General features: G+C 53.5%; 2 protein-coding genes across 3 annotated transcripts in view; both read left to right on the top strand.

Moving 5' to 3' along the window:
• The window catches only part of ATP13A3 (ATPase 13A3), an 88,761-nt gene extending 80,287 nt beyond the window's left edge, over window positions 1-8,474 (top strand). Inside the window, exons 33-34 of one of the 2 annotated variants that reach the window (XM_019532934.1) lie at window positions 3,130-3,219; window positions 4,057-8,474. In XM_019532934.1, coding sequence (XP_019388479.1) covers window positions 3,130-3,219; window positions 4,057-4,254 — 288 coding nt within the window. In that variant the 3' untranslated portion in view covers window positions 4,255-8,474. The remainder of the gene's footprint in view (window positions 1-3,129; window positions 3,220-4,056) is intronic. The other variant, XM_019532935.1, reaches the window with a different exon arrangement.
• Window positions 8,475-8,570: 96 nt separating this feature from the next.
• The window catches only part of LOC109308304, a 14,170-nt gene continuing 1,667 nt past the window's right edge, over window positions 8,571-21,073 (top strand). The window contains exons 1-3 of the mRNA XM_019532550.1: window positions 8,571-9,194; window positions 11,381-13,371; window positions 19,359-21,070. Of these exons, the coding sequence (XP_019388095.1) occupies window positions 11,467-13,371; window positions 19,359-21,070 (3,617 nt within the window). The 5' untranslated portion in view covers window positions 8,571-9,194; window positions 11,381-11,466. The remainder of the gene's footprint in view (window positions 9,195-11,380; window positions 13,372-19,358; window positions 21,071-21,073) is intronic.

Genomic DNA, 21,073 nt, shown 5'->3' with positions numbered 1-21,073 from the left:
CAGGAGCTCTCGAAGACCCGTGCCAGGGGCTGGGCTATGACGCTCGCCAGCTCCTTGAGTACCCTGGGGTGCAGACTGTCAGGGCCGGCTGACTTGAAGGCATCCAGCTTCTCAAGGTGTTCCTTCACGAGGTCAGCATTGATGGAGGGTAGGGGATTTCCCTCACCCAGATTTTCCTGTCCCATAGCAGGCATGGGCATCCCGTGTGACTGATGGTGGCCAGTGGCTCTGCAATCACATCAGCCAACTCCCTCAGCACCCTTGGGTGCATCCTGTCCAACCCCATGGACTTGTACAGGTCCAGCTTTTCTAAATAATCCCTAACCTGTTCTTTCACCACTGAGGGCTGCTCACCTCCTCCCCAAAAGGTGCTGCCTGATGCAGTAGTCTGGGAACTAACCTTGCCTGTGAAGTCAAAGGTAAAAAAAGGCATTGAGTATTTTGGCCTTTTTCACATCATCTGTTACAAGGTTGCCCCCCCATTCAGTAAGGGACCAACACTTCCCTGATTCTCCTCTTGTTACTGACAAACTTGTAGAAACCCTTTTTGTTCCCCTTCACCTTTTTGTCACCCCTTGCTAGCTGCACCTCCAGTTGCACTTTGGCCTTCCTGGTTTCATCCTTGCATACCTGAGCAATGCTCTTATTCTCCTCCTAGTTGTTTGTGCAAGTTTCCACTTGTTGTAAACTTCCTTCTGTGTTTTAACTCATTGAAGAGCTCCTGACTAAGCCAAGCTGGTCTTCTGCCATACTTGCTGTTCTTGCAGGTTGGGATGGTTTGTTTCTCCACCCTCAGTAAGGTTTTTTTTTAAAGTACAGGCAACCCTTGCCATTCGCAGGGGATACGTTCCCATGATCCCTGCGAATGGCAAAATCCACGAATAGAAGGATGGAGAGCAGCAGAGTAAGGATCCTGGACTTCAGAAAAGCAGACTTCTATTTAGTCAGGGCAGGATCCCCATGAGGCCAGTCCCAGGGGGAAAGGAGTCCAGGAGGCTGTGGGGGAGGGCACGATGGGAGCCCAGCGGCAGCAAGCATGGAGCTCCTGAGGACCTCCGGTAAGTGTTTAAAGTGTATTTAAAATGTGGGTTCAGCATTTGCGAATATTTGAAACTGCGAATGCTGAACCCACGAATACCGAGGGTTTCCTGTACAGCCAGCTGTCCTGGGACTGGCCTCATGGGGATCCTGCCCATCAGTTCCCTGACTGATTAGAAGTCTGCTTTTCTGAAGTCCAGGGTCCTTACTCTGCTGCTCTCCATCCTTCTTTTCCTCAGGGTCCTGAACTCACCCTTCAACAGATCTGACCGTTATCAAATGCCCCTGTTTGCTGTGCCTCCAGTATACACCAGTTGCTCTCCATTTCCTCCTCTTTTCCATTTGCTGTGCCCTGCTTTTTCATGTCTAATTGCTGTTGTTGCATCACCTCTGAGCCTGGTTCTTTCATGAGTGTGGAACTGCATCAGGCTAAGGTTGGAAGGGACACAAGGATAGTCTAGCCCAACCCCCTGTATGAATGCAGGCGGTGCTGCTCCTGAACATCCCAGACAAATGCTTGTCCAGCCTGAAAACCTCCAGTGCGAGCGATTCTGCAGCTTCTCTGGGCAGCTTGTCCTACTCCTCTGACAGCCAGGAAGTTCTTTCAGAGATTTAATCTAACTCAGGTTTGCTGCAGTGTAAAGTCACTGGTGTGTGTCCTGCCCCCAGGAGCAAGAGGAACACTTGCCCATCCTCTTCTGTCTGGCAGCCTTTCAGGTACTTGTAGGCCACTGTTGTGTCAGCCTCTTAACTCCTGTTCTTGAGTTTTCAGACCACATCCAGTGCTTCTTGCATTTTCTCTGACATCCCACTGCCCTGTTGCTGGTGTTGGCCCTTCATAATAGGGCAGTGCTGACAATTGTTTGCAGATTTAAGATGGCTGAAGGCCTGTCCTGGTAGCTGCTTGCCCCCGTGGCAGAGCCATTTCTCTCATATGGGACCTGTTGCTTTGGGTTCCATTTTCCTTCCCAAGACCATTCCTCAAGAGTTGACTCCTTGAGTATCTGAGAAGGATTTGATGCTTCAAAACTTAATTCTGCCCAGGTGGTCTTCTACCTTCGGTCTCAACTTGTCAGCCTGCTTTTTGGTTTCTGCTCTCTCCTGTTCCCTTGTCACTCGCTGGTCCTTCCCTTAGTGGTAACAGTGAGCGAACATGGTTGTGCAGCATGCTGTGTGGCATTGCAGCTGGTGCTGTCATGCACACTTGTTCTCCTGTTGACCTGGTGTTATGGGTTTGTTTACCAAACATCTCTTGCCTTCCGACGAAGAAAATATAACACGTCCAGAGCATGCCACAGAGCCGCCCCCTCCTTGGTCAGATGTGTTGCTTGGTAAAACTGAGCTGTGCCCTCTTCAGAACATGTCTGTTTTTTCCTCCCATTTGCCTAGCCTCAGGAGTTTGCAGGGCTGTTGATTCACACACCAAGCTTGGTTGCTCAGCTCCACTGCCTCGTTAACAAGAGGAATTATCTACTTCAGACAAGGATCAAAGAAGGCTCTTGGTTCATGGGCATACAGATCTCACCAAGATAGAAGCCAGCAGACTTGTCACACACCCTCCTCATTCAGGGACTCTGGACCTTGGCACAGGACCCTCACATAGAGTTAACAGACCAGAATTTGCACTGACTTCTCTCCCCTCCGATGCATCCATATGCTCCTCCTGTTTGCTACTTACTCACATTGCATCGTGCTCATTGCTGCTTAATAAATATCCTCCCCCCAACGATTAGAGAAAAGTGTCTTAATGTGAAACACCTGTAGCACATTCAGTGCCAACGGAGGATTTTCTTGGAAAGGCAGCATCAGACCTGTTCCGAAGCTCTAACACAGCACTGGTATTCACTGTGGTTAATATAAGGCATTTGTTCACATTCCTGAAAACCTTGTGGAAGTGCTTAAGTGCAGGAAATGGTTTATCACTTGAATACCGACCAAAGCAGATTCTGTTGGACAGGACCGTGGCGTGTTGCTGTGCCCTGCACTGATTGCGTCTAACTCACTATTTCGGGTTTGATTTTGAATGTGCACACTAACAGCAAATGATGATTAGTTTCTTTAATTCTTCCCACTCACTGTAATGTCTCACAGAATGTCTTCCTTGACATGATCCTTTGGAAAGTTGTGTTCAGTCGGGACAAACAAGGAGACTGTCGCCTCGCCACACCCCAGCCGCCTCAGGTTGGAGCCCAGTATTTTGCTGTCAGTCAGTCAAGTGCATGCAAATTCAGTTAATCATGTGCCATGCCATTGGAATGGTACTCTGAGGGAGGGAGCGGGGCGCCACCTTTTAAACCGCAGATCTCACATTGCATCACATTGTAATTAAAAGGCCAGATCTTAATGAGGGGTTTGGAGGGGCAGGGACAAGGAAGACTCAAGGAATGAATTGCATGTTGCATGTGACTTTCTTCTCCTTTCACATTAGACTTAATCATCTGCTTTGCTTGTTCTCTAATGGTGCACACTGTTCTTTTTTCTGGAATGAAACAGCATTATTAGGTCTCACTCTCAACACATTAAATATGTTGTGGCTGATCATGTACCTTCTGTTAAACAGCACATGATATGGGCAAGAAGCATTCTCAGGGGGTTTCAAATCTGAGCATTTAAGAGCATTCTTGGATCGCAGAAGGGTCCCGGACCAAGCTGTAGCTCCTGATGCTCAGCTCGCGACTCATAGCGTACAGTAGCGCACACTTCCAGGCAGTAGTGAGAATGCTTTGAAGTGAGCAAGAAACAATTGTGGGGGTGTGGGATGTGGGCAGGCAAGGAGATGCTGTGACCTAGCCTCTCGCCTGTCTGCCTCTTTGACCGACATTCCTGCAGTAATGCCAGAGAGGGGCTGGCAACCCTCCAGAAAGGTCGCGTGCCATGCGACCACTGTGTGTCTCAGTTAGAAACAAACGTAGCGTGTAGTTTGAGAGTCTCCCTCTTAAATTTCTGGAATAGCTTTAAGGGGTTTTGCTGTCAACAACCTCATTCTCAGATCTGCTTGTTTCCCTGCCCCTTGCACAGGAGGCCGCGGACCGCTGGGCAGCCTGCTTCCTGATGCCCCTGTTTAGCTGCAGAAAGAAGACTCCACAAGCCAAGTACATGCACCTAGCTCAGGAACTGCTGGTGGATCCAGAGTGGCCACCGAAGCCCAGAACGACGACTGAAGCCAAAGCTCCAACCCAGGAAAATGGTTCCCGTCACATAATCACTGTCACGTAGCAGTGGTTCAGCAGCGAGCTTGTGTATTAGTGTTCAGAGGAATGTGATCTTATGGCTTCATTGGGAAATGTAGTACTAAGCACTGTAAGTCCTAGTACAAATATTTCCAGCTATCTCCTGTCCCTGAATGCAGAGGGCAAGCTGGACAGCATGCAGTTCGCCCATGAAAAGGTGGGTGAGGTCATGTCCAGCAAAAGAAAAATGAGGGTTTTTTACTAATTTGAAGAGATCTTATTTTTCCATGTGCATTGTATTTAAAAATTTAAATTGTAGGGCTATTAAATAGCTCCTCTGATCATTTATCTAGGGTATGTTAACCTTTGGAAATCGTTCCAGCTTGCACTCCAGTGCACATATTCGTGCAGTTCACGATGTAGCATATTCATGGTAGGTTTAGGGACACGTAGGAAAAAAATGTTTAAATGACTTTTGGTCACTGTCTTTGCTTTGATCAGAAAGCTTTGTGACCGTATGACAACCCCCAGGTTTCAACAAGTGTCCCTCTTGTTTCATGTGCCGTTCCAAAGACACCTCTGTGTCTGCTGGTGACACAGGAGTGTTTCCAACTACAGGGCATGTAAATTCTGGGTTCCTGGCTTAGTCCCTTAGTCTGACCCTGCAGGAAGTGGGACTGCTGTAGAGAGGTGTGCTTGGTGCCCAGAAGGAAAGCAACACATTGCCCGAGTCATGCTGTGTTCCTCTTCTGCTCATGTGGAGTGGCATTGCAGTGGGGCGTGGGGGGGAAGAGTCCTTCAGCCAGGACAGATTCAGCCTGCTTTTTGGGGTCTCTGAGGAGGGGATACCAGCAAGCCTAGGCCTATAATGCCTCTTCTCTGTTCACCTTGTCTGTACCGCATTCAGCTAGTCACCAGCTCCACAAGACGCTTGCTTGATCCAGCAAAAGGTTAGATTGCTCCTATTGGACCAGGTTTATTAATGTAACTTGAGTGGTCTTTCCTAACCAATGCCTTTGCACTACCAAGGCCAGAGCTACAAGGCAGAAAATAATTTCCACATGACCATCACATTAGCCAGTCCTAATCCTGGGCACCGAGGGCTTATACATTTCAAAGATTGCTCTACCGGTGTCTTAATTGCTATGCAGTTCTTTGAAGATGCGAACAGATGAGCCGGAGTCAGTGTCTGGGTAGAAAACTGTAGGGCTGCTCTGACCCTCTTCACTCGTGCATCACCAGTGGTGCTGTGTGTGTCCTTGCAGTGGCAGTGTACAGTTTTCCATTGGGTGGTGCCAAAGAAGGTTTGACACGGCCACCGAACACGGGATTTCAAAGTGACCCTGGCAGAGGGCAGCAGTTGCTTACATGTCGGTTGTAGAAGCCTACAAAACCTTGTGCAGCCTCATAAAGCAGTAGTAAAGCCATCAGAACAACTCCTTCAACACGTTACCAGAGGACATAACAGAACGATAAAGACTGGACAGCTTTTCCTGACTCGGTGAATCTGACGGAGCCAAGCAACTCTGAACTTTGAGAAGGGGCCTTATCCAGATCTGACCTGCACAGGAAGAAATGTCCCGGGTTGCACGCGGGGCTGGAAATGTCAGGGCTTTGGAAATTACTTGAGGATGAGTCCCCAACTGGAGAGCTCTGGAGGCTGCTGTCTTAAAGGTCTGTAGAGAAGATCTTATGCTCTGGGATTCTTCAGGAAGAGAAATTTTGAAGCTCAGGCCCATTTCCTTTGTGCTTTCTTATGAAGCAGCGAGCAGTGGCACCCGTGTTGCTAATTTTAGGGCTTTTGCAATGCTGAACATGCCGTGCTAATGTTGCAGTTAAAAATGGTGCTTGATGATTTTGGGAGAGTCCTTCTAGGAGCTGTGAGGATTAGTAGTTTTTAACACTCCTCACAAACAGCTTGTGGTCTGCTATCCTCCCTGACAGCTGGCAGGTCTTCTTGGCACTTCTGGGGGAGTTATTCACCACAGTTTTAATCAGTAGTGCAGAGCCGAGCTGTCCTCATCCCATCTCCTTAAACTGTTCAACACAAACACTGGTGACTTCAGAAGGGCCTGGAGTTGCACATGAGATCCCTGTTGCTGCTGGTGATTCTTCAGACTATCTCAGTCATGTAGAGTTGAGGGTGGGGGAGAAGAATTGCCAGCTGAGTGCATACTTCTATCCCCCGTTTTGTAGAACACATTTTACTTTAATGGAAATATTCCATGAAGCTATGCATCATGGACCTTGGAGCTGTGATTTACCACGTCCTCTTGTATTTGACTTGTTTAACAATTCACTTGGTGGGTTTTGGAGCTGGTATTGTGTTCATTGTTTTAACTTGCTGCTTCAGTTGAAAGTTAAAAAATAACGCATGCGTCATCTGCCTCTTGGAAGTGGTGTTGCTTAATTAGGGTTGCCAAACCCTACCCCCAGCCCTAATTCTCTTTCCCTAAATTGCGGATCCATCTCGCTCATCTCGTTCAGATGCTGAAGTCAGTCTTTGTTTGTGATAGCAGCGCTTCATGGTCTAACCTGGTATCCAAGCTCATTGGGAGGAAACTGCTTATTAAGGGAGTGGGCTTTAGGGCCAGAATTGTCCAGCTGTTCCCCTCTAGAACAACTGCCTGGTCCAGTCGAGGATGTTAAAAGCTCGACCTCCAGGACGGTTCCCTTTGACTTCAGCTGGAATTGCAGGTGCTCAGTCCACTTTGGGTAGGCGAGGCCCGGGTTTCTCAGGAGGGGCACGCCAAAGGAGCGGACGCTTGCTGCTTTGTGGCTGAGCTGTTCACATCTGGACTGGCCCCGTTGTTCTGGAGGGCAGCAGCTGCCTTCTGGGGAAAATCCACCACCAGTTTGGTGCAAGGTGTTACGTTTCACAGGGCTCCCGTTCGGTCGTGGCAGAAGCAGGTACAGCTCGTACTGAAGACACTGGGAATTGCACCTTCTTACCTCAGGGCTGGGTTTGGCCCTGTGTGCCCATGTTTCTTTTCGGATGGTTGAGGTGGTTTTTCAGGTATGCAAAAAGAGAGCAAACCAGATCGGGACACATTAGCGAGTTCATTTCATAACTGGAAGTAGGCTGAGCTTCAGGGTCTGTGCTTAAAATCATCTTTGTACATTTTCCTTGAATGTGTGGATTCAGATGAACAGGACTGTTTTGTGGGCCATACTAAATGAACTTTGGGGGGTTTCTTTCTACTGTATAATTCAGCCTCACATTGAAGAGTTTGATTCTTATTAAATTATTTGCTCTTATATGGACTTAAATTTAAATCTGTACATGTCTTACTTTGATGTATTAGGATATGTAAATATTAATGATTTGAATATTATTTATGCACCTACTTAAAGACTGGTCTACCCAGGAAAGCGATTGTTAAATAATAAATGTAACTTTTTAAACTTTTTTAATAAATACTGAGATCTTTAAAATGTGTATCCCTCAGGGTTATTTTTAAAGCTTTCTTCCTCCCTTCAGATATAGTTAGTGCTTACTGTAATCTTCATATATTCTAGAACTAAGTCTACTGTAAAATATGCTGCAAATAATGCTTAAGTGAAAGTGGCTAAATCATCCACAGAACCAAGATTGTTCATATTCATTGCACTTTTAGCTGGAAAACTGTTGCAGTTTCTTACCCTATTTTATTTCTTGTTCTGTGTGTTCACGAGGATTTGTGCTGTACAGTTCATCCCAAATTGGATAAATATCCATTTACTGTATTATGCATATACAGTGCTAACATTAGACACATGGCAAATCCTTTTTTATGCTGCAGACTTTTTTTAATGCTTTTTTCTTGGTCGTCACATATATCAAGATTTAGGAAGCGCTTTACAATTTCTTGTGTGAAATTCTCACTTACAGAATTAGATTTTTGTATGCCTGGGGGGAGGGGCTGGTTTTTGACAGTTTTGAGAGTCTTTGAATGTTAATTTTATACAGTGTATAGCTTCAGGTTTTTACAGCTATATTCAACATACTGCAGTTTGATAATTATGTGAGCACAAAATGACTTTCATGAATTTAATAAAAAATGAGAAGGCTTATGATTAGTGTGTTCTCTAGAAGTTTGGCTTTTATTTTTACAAAGCTGGTTCAAGTCGGAAGTGATACTGCAGCTTTCTATTTAAAAGCACACGTGGCTGCTCCAGAACGGTACGCGGCAAACACGCAGACCTGCACAGAGGCATTGTACATAGCCTTGTAAAAATCATTTTTGTGATTTGAATCTGTTTGAAATAAAACTGGAAATGAAGGCATCCTCTTCTCAAAGCTTTTTTTGTTTCATCACATTCTCATGAAGAGCTGCTCGTCGTTGCCTCTTGCTCCACAGTCAGAACTGACCCAAGTGCCTCGCTGAAGTATAGAGAGCAACTCCCGCTGCCCGTCTGTTCCCTGCTGGTGCTGCCGAGGTTTTGGTTCCAGCGCTGCAGCCCAGCCTGGCTGTCCTTCCCCAGATGTTTGCAATGTAGGAACCCAGGAGGGAGGGCCCTGGGAAGAGAGAAATGAACCCCACTCGGACTACCCAGTTGTGTATTGAGGCTGCCTCGGGGGCATGTCTCTCTGAACGTCGTTCATGGTGGGAAGAAGGAAGGATCCTGGCTCTTCTGTGGCTTGCATGGAGCAGTGTCCCTTGGCTAGAACTGCCTTTGCTTTGCCCCAGCGAAGGTGTCCCTTTCTGCAGCCCTCTGTGATCTGGGGCTGTTGCTGCAAGCCTGGCTCAGAGCCTCTCCTGACCGTTGCATTTGTGTGACTAGCTGCAGCCATTGCCCTCTAAGAATATTTCTTTCTCTTTTTTGCGTCCAGCTTTAGCCTTTGAAGTCACCATGCAAGGACAAGCTGTACAAGCTGAGAGGTGTTATCTGGAGGGTGTGTTACGCTGCCATCCTTCCTGGGTAAAATGCAGCATCATGCGTGCTGGCATCCTTACTTCCCTGCTCTACGCATAAGCGACTGGGAGCAGCTGCTTAGCCACTACAGTAAGTCTCAAAGGCTTTTTCTTAATGCTCAGGCAGGGCTGGGTATAGATTGTGCATGAGCTGGTCATTCAGAATTGATTAAGGAACCTGTTGAATCTTGTGCATTTGATTTTCCACGGATGTCGACTCCAGCCTCAGTCTGTGAGACTTGGGGTCTGTACAGCTGTTGGCAACGTGCGGAGCGTGTGGCCTCCTCATGCACTGTGAACATCACAGTCTCCAGACTGGATCGGCCCCGCATCCATCCAGCCTTGCATCCCATCTCTGCTGCTGACCAGTACCAGGTGCTTCAGAGGAAGGTACAAATTGAGAGGTAGACTGAGAAAATGTAACCTTCATACAGCTGTCACTGGGGTCTTTAACTGTTATAAACTGGCTTAATCCTCACACCGGGAGTTTATTGTTGCTTCGAAAAATGTCATAATTATAACAACTGGAAATTCTTGAGAAGCTTGTCATGATAAATTCTTCTCTTGAGTCCCAGTTAATGACTTCCTGTGGTACAGCTTAATTGCACATTATGTGAACAAGTCTTTCCTTCGTTAGAGTTGAATTTTCCCACCTTACGTATAATTTCATTGATTTTTTCCCCCCCCTCCACCTTGAAGGGTCTTGTGTTATGGGGCAGGAAGAAGAAATGTTCTTGTTTTGCCTTGTCTGCACCTTTCATTACTTTACAGCCTCTGATTGTGTCTGCTCTGATCTCCCTCCTCTCAGAAGTAATGCTCGTGGTCTTTTCAGCCTCTCTCTTCATAGGAAAGCTTCCCCAGACCCTTGCTCATTCTCATCACCCTTCTCTGAAGCCCTTTGAGTTCTGCAGTGTGCTTTTGGGGGATGAAGTGAAGCGCCCTGTGCGCACACAGTCCCATTGGAGGTTGTGCCACTGATGCATATCAAGGCGTTGAGCAGTCCCTGTAGTGCTCTGTATGGTAGCATCTTGGCTGCCTCTACAAACTGAGCAGAGATCTTCGTTAAGCAGCCCGACTGTGTGCAGCAATGGAAAGGGCCTCCCAGCTCCTCAGTTACAATCCCGTGGAGGGAGCAAATGTATGGCTGGCTGCTCTGTACCTTCCCGAATCTGCTTTACAGACCTCCTTAAAACAGGAAGGAGAGATGCTGCCTTCCAGTCCCCCAGGCTGGGCGCTGTGCGACTGGACCGAGCACGTGCTTGTGCAGGTGCTCTGCCAGCTCCGGAGCTCTTGGGAGCTGCCCTGGCCTGGGGGACGGACTACCCTCGGGATAGTCATTTTGCCTCAGCGTCTCTTCCCTCCCCAGTTTCCAAGTGCCTCATCTCTGCCGGTCCCCGGTAGGAATCTCCCCAGCGGGCTCGGTGCTGAAGGCAGACACAAAAATGATTTCTGTTTCTCTGCAGTTTCCCTGTCTTCCTTAGCAGCTCCCTTTAACCCCTGCTGATCCAGCCGCTGTTGGGGCCTTCCCAGGCCCGATGTGCACAAAGACTCTCCTGGCCCCGCAGACTACCAGGTCCAGACTAGCAGCTCAGCCGCCAAGTAACAAGGGGCTGTTCCTCGGCACGCTCCCCGAGGAACCAGCTCTTGACTACCTTTTCTGGCCCTGCTGATTTTCCCTCTTCCTGGCCAGCTCATATAACTCTCACTCCTGTTCTTGGCTTTGCCCTGGTCAGACTTAAAAGTGCCAAAGGAGCTCTGTCTGGGGTGAGTTTCGGCCCCAGCTGTGCCTTATCCCCAAACTCCTGTTGGTCGCTGTTTTTAGTTAAGCGACGCATGCGGCTCTTAAGTGCATTCCCTGCCGCCCTTCAGGATTTTGCTTTCTTTACATTTTTGCTTTAGGACCTGTTTGACTAACCCTTGCCAATTAGCATTTTCCCCTTCTAAAGTCGGCTGTTGCTCTTGCTTATGAAATATCCTAGGACACCGACCCTAACTATCGACTGCGGTCACTGGGGGGTGCTCAGCAGCTGGCCGCTGGCCTTTTTCAAATGCGCTCCTCCTGCACGCTCTTCCGGACAGAGTCAAGGATGGCCTCTCGCCTTCTGCAATTCTCTGCTCCCAGAAGCAGCTGCTGCAGGTTGAGAGAAATAGTTTTGCCGAACACTGTGCTCTTGTATGTTTGGCTCTTTACGTGGGGATAGTTGACATCCCCCCGTATCACTGGGTTAATTTTGCTGCCTGCTGGATCGTCTCATCACTGAAGCTTTTCTTTCACAGGCTGACCTGGACCCCACGAGAGGCAACTGTCCCTGCCTGTCTGGCACTAACTTACACCTGGTGATTTTTCAGGCACTTGAGTGAAGATGTTGGCTGCTCTTTTGCTGGCAGTCCTCCGGATCGTCCTTCAGTCGGATGCCTTTCTCTGCCCTGAGAATTGCAAGTGTGTTCCCAGTAATGCCATCCACTGCTCCGGCGCGATCATCACAGACCTGGCCTCACTGGGTTTGCCGACCAGCCTGACAGATATCCAGATCACTCACACTCGCACAACAGCCCTGACGGACGATGTTTTCTCCAAGATGACTGTTCTGCAGCGTCTCAGTTTGTCTTCAAACCAGCTCGCTGTGATTTCGCCAGCAGCATTTAAAGACCTGATAAAGCTGAAGAGCCTGAGGCTGTTGGACAACAAGGTAGTTCAGCTTCCCCCCGGGGTTTTTGATCAAATGACGAACCTTCAGCAATTGATCCTTGAAAAAAACCAGCTGAGACATGTGGAGGGAAGTCTGTTTGACAAGTTGGTCAATTTGCAAGAGCTATTTTTGAACAAGAACAATCTCACGGAGCTTTCTGAAGGATTGCTGAGGTGCCTTGTCAAGCTCAAGTTACTGAACTTATCCCGAAACTCTCTGTCAGTCCTGCCTAGAAATATATTTAGCAAGTTAACCAAGCTGGAGAAGTTGTTTCTGTATATGAACAGGCTGACTTCAATAGACGCCGACGTGTTTGGTAACCTCGGGGAGCTGGTGGAACTCCACCTGTATGGAAATAATATTCAGTCCATCGCCCCTGGTGCCTTTCACCATCTCCTTAAACTGAAATCACTAATGCTTTCCAGAAACAAGCTGCAGTCCCTGCCTCACGGGCTTTTTCTGCATCTAAACAATTTGGCTACTCTGACCTTGCATAGGAATCCGCTGGGATCCCTTCCAGAAATACTGTTTGGAGAAATGAGGCAGCTTCAGAGTCTGTGGTTATATGAAACTCAACTCCCAACCCTCCCAGACTATGTCTTCAGTAACCTGACAAATCTGGAGCTCCTGGTGCTGAGTTTAAACCCCGAGCTCACCGTTCTCCCAGGCAACGTGTTCAGTGGTCTTGAGGACCTGGTCAGCCTGTCCCTGCATACTAACAACATTTCTCGTCTGCCAGGCAGCCTCTTCCGGAGCCTTCGGAGCGTGCAGGAGATTTCCCTTCATGGCAACCCGATTGCGGTTCTTCCTGGAAACCTCTTCCACCATCTTGGCAAACTTCAGAAAATTTACCTAAATAGTACCAGGCTGCAGTCCCTTCCTGGAGACTTCTTTATGTCCTTACCCCAGCTCCAAGAGGTCTGGCTTGACAGCAACCCCTGGAAATGCGACTGCCACATAAGTGGACTTGCAGGGTGGCTCCAAAAGAACGTGGACTTGGTAAAGAGAGGCAGGTTGGTCACCTGTGACAGCCCGTTCGCCCTCCAGAACTCGTCTCTCTTGACCCTGGATCAACACGTCCTCTGCCTGTCCACCACAGGCCTCGCGCACCTCGCCTCTGAGAGCTTGTCTCGCTCGCAGGCCTCGTCTCCTCCCGTGATGTCCTCTCCAGGGCCCAGCACTGCTGCTGTGCCCCCCACACACTCCCATTTGTCTCTGCTAGTTAATACTGAATTTCTCTACTATTCTTTTTCCAGTGGTGAAGAGATAGATCAGTCAGGGTTTTATCCCATAGAGAATCCCACCCGACTCCCAGGCAGCATGGTGGTAGGCACCGCCAGCATGGGAGAGATGATTGCAACGCCTTCCCCTTCGTACACAGGACCACAGGACCGCCGCAGCACTCCGCTGGGTTTTGACGTCACAGTTCCTCGTTGTCAAATGTATTTGTGCCTTTATGTTTTGGCTTTAACGGTACAAGCTGTAGCCACTGGGACCACCTTGTACGTGGCTGGTAACATCGGGTGGCTTCTGCATTGTAGCAACACCTCTGTCCAATCTGTTGAACTGGTCAGAATTATTCCTCATTAGGAATACAGGTGAGGAGCCAGGCACCCGCGCAGCATGGAGGATTTGTTGCATTCCTGTCTTCACAGTTTAGATAGCACTGGTGTAATTTGCAGGGTCGTGTTGTACATCCTGCACGGCCAACACTGAACAGGGGACATGTGCGTGCGTACCTTCTGCTCAGCACTGAATATGCAGATCAGGCATTTCCTTGTGCTGCTTACACCATTTTCCATAGGTAGTTGCAACTGACCTGCTTTAATGACAGTATTTCACTTTGGCCCACTGCAGAGTGCTCGGGGAGCTGGGAATCCTAGAGCCGTGGACCTGGAAGGGCCCTCCAGAGTTGCATCTAGTCCAGCCCATTGCCTGAGGCAGGATCAGCCCTGTCCAAAGCACCCCAGGTAAAGCATAATTTGAACTCTGCGTAAGCCTACTGTCAACTGTGGTGCAATGCAGACCAACCTGCCACAGGTAAAGCAGGGGAACACTTGCAGCCAGGGCTCTGTATCTCTGAAGCGTTGTCAATATACGTTCATGATGTCCCAGGTAGGGGCCGTGCCCCCCACCACAGAGGAAGGCAAAACCCCCCCTAGTCCGTACCAGTCTGACCAGGGGGTAAAATTCCTTCCTGACCCCAAATATGGCATCAGTCTGACCCTGAGCAGAAGGGCAAGACCCCCTAGCCAGGAACCTCTGGCTTTGGTCCCAGCAGGAGCACTGGCACAGCCCATCCCCAGCCAGGGCTCAGCCAGCACCCAGCATCTCTGCAGGAGACTTAAAGACCCTGTGACACATGGAGCATGGTGTGTGTGTTGGGGAGTGAGGGACAAGCAGCAAAGCCCAGAAGTGTGGAAAATCCCCATGGCACAACACAGACATCACTGCACCTAGATTACCCCGACCAGTGCCTGTCCAACCTCTTCTTGACACCTCCAGTGATGGGGAGTCCACCCCTTCCCTGGGGGTCTATTCCACCACCTCCCAGCTCCAACAGTGAGGTTTTTCTGATCTAAACTTTGCTGCAACTTCCAGACATTGGTGCACGTCCTCCTCTCTGCAGCAGTGTGCTTTCCCTCTTCTTTACAGCAGACCTTCAGGTACCTGAAGACTTCTGTCATGTTGATAGAAGGACACGGTCGGTTGATTGTCCCCAGCTCCTTCAGCCTCTCCAGTGACTTGCCTTCCAAGCCCTTGATCACCTAAGTTGCTGCCTCTGGACCCTCTCTAACTTCTCCATGTCCCTTTTAAAACATGGAGCCCAGAACCACACACAGTATCCAGATGAGACCTGACCCGTGCCGAACACAGTCACCATCACCTCCGGGTCTTGCACCTAATGCTATTTACTGATGCAGCTCCAAACCCCGTTTGCCTTTTGTGCAGCTGCCTCACACTGCAAACTCTTATTGAGTCTGTGATCTACCAAGGCTCCCAAGTCCTCTTCCATAGAGCTGCCATCGAGCCAGGTATCCCCCTTGTATTTGTGTAGAAAGAAAGGGCTCTTGGTCCCTTCCAAAGGTTATGTTGCTCCAGGGTCTGGAACGAGCTGTTAGCTTCTTGCCAGCGACTGGGCTTATGTGCTGCAGGCCAGAGGGGGGGAGGAGGAGGGTCTTGTACCTTCTTGCCCAGCCCAGCTGGGCGTGGGGGGCAGTAGGGCCTTTTATCCTGGCTCCCAGCCTCTTGATCCTGCAGCCTCCCCTTAACTATTGCAAAGGACCCTGCACAGCCTCCAGGGCCGGAAGGGGAGCTGTGTTGCCATCACGGTGTGAGGCTTTGCCTTGGTTACCCAAACTTGCTTAGCACAATACTGCATCTGAGAACTGCTGCCCTGTACGCGAGAGCCATCGAGGGGCGGTGGGAATGGGTGCTTTGACGCCAGTGCCTGAGCCCCTTGGGCACGAGCTGTTGTTCCAGCTGGGGAGGGGACCGGGCAACTGGCCGCCGCTTGCTTGTGGCAGACCCGAGTGCCACTGTTGTGCTCGGCGAGATACCAGCTCGGGATGCAGAGCAGCAGGAGCACAGGTACGTGGGTGTGTGAGATGCAGCACCCCAGGAGTCGGGATGAGGAGCACCAGCAAAGTGAAGTTCGGACAAACAGCCCTGTTTGCTAAGAGCAGGCAGGGGCTCCGCAATTGCTGCCCGTCATCTGTTCCCCCACAGCATGTGAAAGCTGCCCAGGTGCAGATCAGCCCCTCGTCCTGGAGCCTGCATGGGGTCGCACTTCCTGTGCAAATGTTGTAATTGCTGCTCTTCATAAAAAAGCCACACTCATTTGCGAGCTGTTCAGGTTTGAGTCTTGCCTAGCGTGTTCTTTCAGCTGCCTGACCCGTCGGTCCGTCACCTCGGCTATTTCTGCAACTTCGCTGGTTTTAAAAGACCGGCTGTAGCCCGCCCAGGTCTGGGCTTGATGCTGGAGTCTCGGCCTGAGGCTGCAGCAAGGCCCTCGTACAGGAACAGAGGCCTTTGGAAGCGCCCAGCACCCTGGCTGGATGGACACAGGGCTGGGGCAGGGCACAGCGAGACATGGGCGTTTGGCGGGTCTTGTGCTGTCACTCGGCCCTGCTCTGTAGCAAGATTTACTGACCAGTGCGGGTGTACAAAGCTGGGGATCTCCCCAGTCCCAATTTGACCCCTCAGTGGGGTTCTCAGCTGGGCCCGCTCGGGTCCTGGTGGCTGCCTGGGCCCGGCACCGCGGCTCTGGGCTGAGCCTGGGGAGCTGTTGGGCCCACGGTGCAGGGCTCAGCTGGGGTCCGGGTTCGAGCCACGCTGGGTTTCATTCCTGCCCCCTGCGAGGGAGCCCCCAGCGCAGCTCACCGCTCCCCCACCGCCGCCCTGAGGGGAAGGGTCCCGTACCCCGGCAGGCAGCCCACCCCCATCCCCGTCTGCCCCCTCCAGCATCTTGTCCTGGGGCCTGAGGCTTGCACTGGGCTGGGCAGAGCAGCTGCTGATGCCTTAGCCCTCCCTGCCTCGAACAGGCTTTGGGGTTGTCTTCTGGGGCCGCGTCCATGCACTGTGCTCCCCAGGGTTGAGGCCTGAGTGCGACAGGCCTACAAGTGACATGCTGTCCTCCCCCACCCCCCACGGACGGCCCTTCGCCCACCAGCTCCTGCCGGAGCGAGCCCACCTGGCGCTGGCGCTGGCGCCGGCTCGGCTGGGAGCAGCAGGGCGCTGCAGCACGGGCAGTCCCAGCTGCTAGGAACAGAAGAGTTGCCAGGGACTGGGTCGGGCCCTCCATCCCCTTGCCCAGGCTCCTGTGCCCCACAGCAGCAGAGAGCATCTGCTAAGGGGGAGAGTGAGCAGGGTTTTCCCCTGTTCCTCTCTCCCTTGCAGCCTCTGGCAGTACTTGTGCCCCTTGCTCCCTGGTCAGTCGTGAGTGTCCAGCCCCTTCTCCAGTCCTGCTGCACAAGTATGCAACCCACTGCACGCGGCACAAGTGCCCTGCCCTGCTGCGCTCCCTGCCCCAGATCCCCCTTGCTCGCCAGCCAGTGCCTGTCCTGCTGCCCCCAGCCCCAGGTCTGGGACTGTGCTCCTAATGGCCTCTGCTCTGGCCGTGGCCACGGGAGCTGGGGACACGCTGTGGCGGGGATGGGTGCAGGCCCGTGGGCTGTCACAAGGCCTTGCCCCGTTGCTCCCTGGGGGTTGATCTGGAGCGGGGTGGAAGGGCGCAAGGCCGGCCAGTCTTGGGTCCCCGGGTCCTGGTGCCTCGAGGCAGCGTTGTGTGCCTGTGCGCCAGGCAGCGTGGCTGGGCCAGGGCCCAGACCTGACCCTGCTCCTGCTGCCTGGGATGCCGGCCTCGGGCCAGCCGGGAGCAGGGGGGAGAAGTGCTGGGGCAAGGGGGCACCAGGGACCCAGGCTGTGCCGTGGCTGCTTGGAAGCACGGGGAGCCGGGCTGGGACCTCCCCAGGGCACCCAGTGCAGCCACTGCCTCGGCCTGCCCGTGCCTCAGTTTCCTGACCGGCAGCCAGGGCTGTGTGGCTGTATGTGCATGTAGGAGTGTGTGCATGTCTGTGTAGGTGTCTGTGTGCGTGTCCGTGTGTGTACATATGGTGTGCACTCATGTTCATCCTTCCCCAAGTGCACGCTCGCATGTGTACACACACAGACAAGCATGAAGACATATGCACACTCAAGACACGCACACAAAGACACGTGTGCACTCAGACACAGGCACACACATAGATGTGTACATGTATGTGTACACACAGACATGCATGCACACATGCATGAGCACACAGACGTGCACCCATGAACAAGCATGTGCACATGCATGGGCACACAGACACATGCACACATGGGCACTCTGATATACATGGGCACACAGATGTGTGCACAGACACCCGCACATGTGCACACACATGTATGCGTACACTTAGATGTGCACACAGCTATGCATGTGCACTCAGACACACGTGCACGCATGCACACACACGTAGCCACCTGCAGCCAGCTGAGGCTTCCCCCGACAGCTCCCGGCTCCGTTGCACCCCGGCCTGCGGAGCCTGCAGCTCCCCCCTGCCTGTGTCTGCCCTGGCGGTACCTTCCCCGGCCCTTCCTGTGGGCAGATGCTGCCCTGAACCCAGACACAGGCCCCTGGCCCGGCCCCCTCGGCTGCCCCCGGTTCCAGGGGTCGGGCTGCAGTCCTGGGGAGCAGGGACCCCTGTCCTGAACTCCCCTCTGTGCTCAGACCCCTCCTCCTGCCCATCCCTGGAGCTGCGATGGGGGTTGCCCCCTCGTTCCTGGCACCCAGTCCCGGGCCCCGGCACAGCCCCCACGAGGGTGCCTGGCTGCGGTTCCCCCACCGCCCCCTGCCCAGCGTCCTGCCGACCGGCTCCTGCGCCCACATACCACACCCCCACTGAGCCCTGGGGGTCGGGGTCTGCGTGGACAGAGCCTGGGAGCTGCCCCGGGCTGCTCAGACCCCGCCATGGACCACGTGAGGCCCTCCAGCCTTATCTCCGCCTGCAGCCCTGGCACCCACCCATGGCGGCTGGCCCGGGTGGGGGGGTGGAGGGGAGGCTCCTGGCTCCATCCCTTGCTCACTCGGGCCCAGGACAGCGAGGACAGCTCCGGGCTGCGCTCGCGTGGGCACTCGGCCAGGTAAGGGGGCCATGTCCCTGCCGGGGACGGGCCCTGGGGCCTGGGCCCTCGCTCCCTGGTGCTCTGGGGGTGGCAGGAGCAGGGCACGGGGGTCACTCAGCTGCTCAGGCCATGGGCTGCAGGGGTTTGGGGGTCCTGCCATGGGGACTCCTGCCCATGTTCCTCCCCAGGGGTCCCAGCAGTGCAAGCCCCCTTGCAGGCGGCGCGTCCCCGTGCCCCGCGTCCCCCCGGGCTCTGTGGGCGCGGTGCCGGACTTGGCGTATCGCCGCGTCCTCGCGGTCTCCGTGCGCTGCTGTGCTCCGCTCCGCGTGGCGTGGCCCGCATTATCAGGCTTTGGCAGCTGGAAGGGGATGCTGCCGCCCGGGCCCGGGCAGACGCACGGGGAGCTGCGGGCTCCCCATCGCCAGGGGCTGAGGAGAGGTTGCGCACACCCTGGCCGGGGGTGGTCCGGGCGCAGCGATGCCTGTGCTCTGCCGTGCGGATGTCCCCGGCTTCCGGGCTTGGCTGGTTGCGCCCACCCTTGCACCCTTTCCCCTTCTCCTGGTGTCAGGGAGTTTCTGAGCCTCCCCCGAGGCACCAGGGGTTGCGGCAGCCCAGGCTGGGACTTGCACCAGGCTGTGCCCAGTCCAGGCCGGAGGGTCCTGGATAGAGGGTCATGGCCCCTTGCTCAGGGTCAGACCGGTGCCAGATTTGGGGTCAGGAAGGAATTTTACCCCCCGGGTGAGATCGGTGCAGCCCGGGGGTTTTGCCTTCCTCTGTAAAAGGGGGCACAGCCTCTACCCAGGATCTCTTGAGCACAGGGCAGGGAGCAGAAAGCAGAGCAGCAGATGGGCCAGGAGCACAGGGCAAGGAGCAGAAAGCAGAGCAGCTGTTGGTGCCAACGTGGCATGGGAAAGCAGAGCAGGAAGCGCAGTGGCCCCGAGGGCCGACCCTGCGGGAATGGCCCCGAGAAGCCTGGTCCCGAGCGTGCAGCGCGTGGGGGACGCGTCGTTTCGTGTGGAGCAACGGGCCGACCTGTCCTGTCTTTCAGCACCATGCCCTGGCCGTGGCTTTTCTTCCTCCTCCTCCTCTCCCTCCTGGCTGGGAAGAGCCTGGGAGATGCTGAGTACGACACCCCCAAGGATTTCCAGGCTGTCTACATGGGCGCGAAGAACGACGTCCACGAGGTCCCCGCCGTCACCAAGCCCGGCATTTCTGAAATGATCTTCCTGCGCACCAGCGTCACGGCTGTGAGGGAAGGGGCTTTCAGGAACATGCCCGACCTGCTCAAAATCTTGTTCATCAACACAAAGGTCCAGACTGTGGAGGCAGGAGCCTTTGATAAGCTGGGGAAGCTGCAGGAGCTGGAGATCTCTGGGGCCACGCTGGGGGATGTGCCCGCGGGGGTCTTCAGGCAGCTGGCGAGCCTGTGGAGCCTGGACCTGCGGGACAGCCGGGTGCGACAGATCCCCAAGGGGCTGTTTGACGACTTGGGGAGCCTGGGGAATCTCTTCTTGCACAACAATGAAATCCCCTCCCTCCTGCCGGGCATCTTCGACGCTCTGGCCAAGCTCACCTTGCTGCACCTGGCGAGAAACCAGCTCCAGGCGCTGCCCCCGGACGCCTTTGCCAAGCTCCCTCGGCTCCGGGTTCTCCGGCTCTTCGAGAACGGGCTGCAGGAGCTGCCGGATGGGATGCTGGACAATCAGGCAGAGCTCAAGGAGCTCAGCCTGAGCAAGAACAAGATCAAGGTGCTGCCCTCCAGGCTGCTGGAGAAGCTGTCGCTGCTGGAGAAGCTCTTCCTGGACGGCAACCAGCTCGAGAGTCTTCCCAGCGAAGCTTTCTCTGGTCTGTGCAACCTGCGGCAGCTAAGGCTGGGGTCTAACCAGCTCGGCATGCTCCCGGAGCGCTTGTTTGGGGCCACGCCACAGCTCCGAGAGCTGGACCTGGGCAGCAACAAGTTGAGGTCTCTGCCCCACGGGATCTTCGCCAACCTCTCTTCTCTCAGCAAGCTCGTCTTGTCCCACAACCAGCTGGAGGCCCTGCCGCAGGCCGCGTTTGCCGGGCTGGCTGCACTCACGGAGCTCAACCTAGATGCCAACAAGCTCTCCTCCCTGGACCACGGGGACTTCGCTTCTCTGCCCCAGCTGCGCACGCTCAGTGCGCGCAAGAACCAGCTGCAAAGCGTTCCCGCGGGGCTCCTGCAGGCCCTGGGGCAGCTGCGCGCCGTGTACCTGAGCGGGAACCCCTGGCGCTGTGACTGTCGCCTGCGTGGCCTGCACAGCTGGATGCAAGCCAACAAGGACAAGGTGAAGGAGGTGTCGCAAGTGTGGTGTGAAAGCCCCGACGCGCTGCAAGGGGAAGTCATCGACTTGCTGGGAGAAGACCAGCTCGTCTGCTTGAGCACGGTGCCCGGATCCACGGCCCCGACCACGTTGTCTACATCTACCTCTGTTCCCGTGTCTCTGGCACTATCCACAGCTGCAGCCACCATGATGCACTCCACCACCATGCTGGAGCCCCCCACCACGGCAGCGCCCCCCACCACATTGCCACCAACCACAGCAGCACCCACCACCACATTGGCACCATCCACAGCAGCACCCACCACAGCGGAGCCCCCCACCACATTGCC

The sequence above is a fragment of the Crocodylus porosus genome, unplaced genomic scaffold (assembly GCF_001723895.1).
Source record: "Crocodylus porosus isolate Cpor-Errol unplaced genomic scaffold, CroPor_comp1, whole genome shotgun sequence".
NCBI classification, from domain to species: domain Eukaryota; kingdom Metazoa; phylum Chordata; order Crocodylia; family Crocodylidae; genus Crocodylus; species Crocodylus porosus.
The sequence above is the reverse complement of the archived record's forward strand: the minus strand, read 5'-3'. Positions and strand labels throughout refer to the sequence as shown.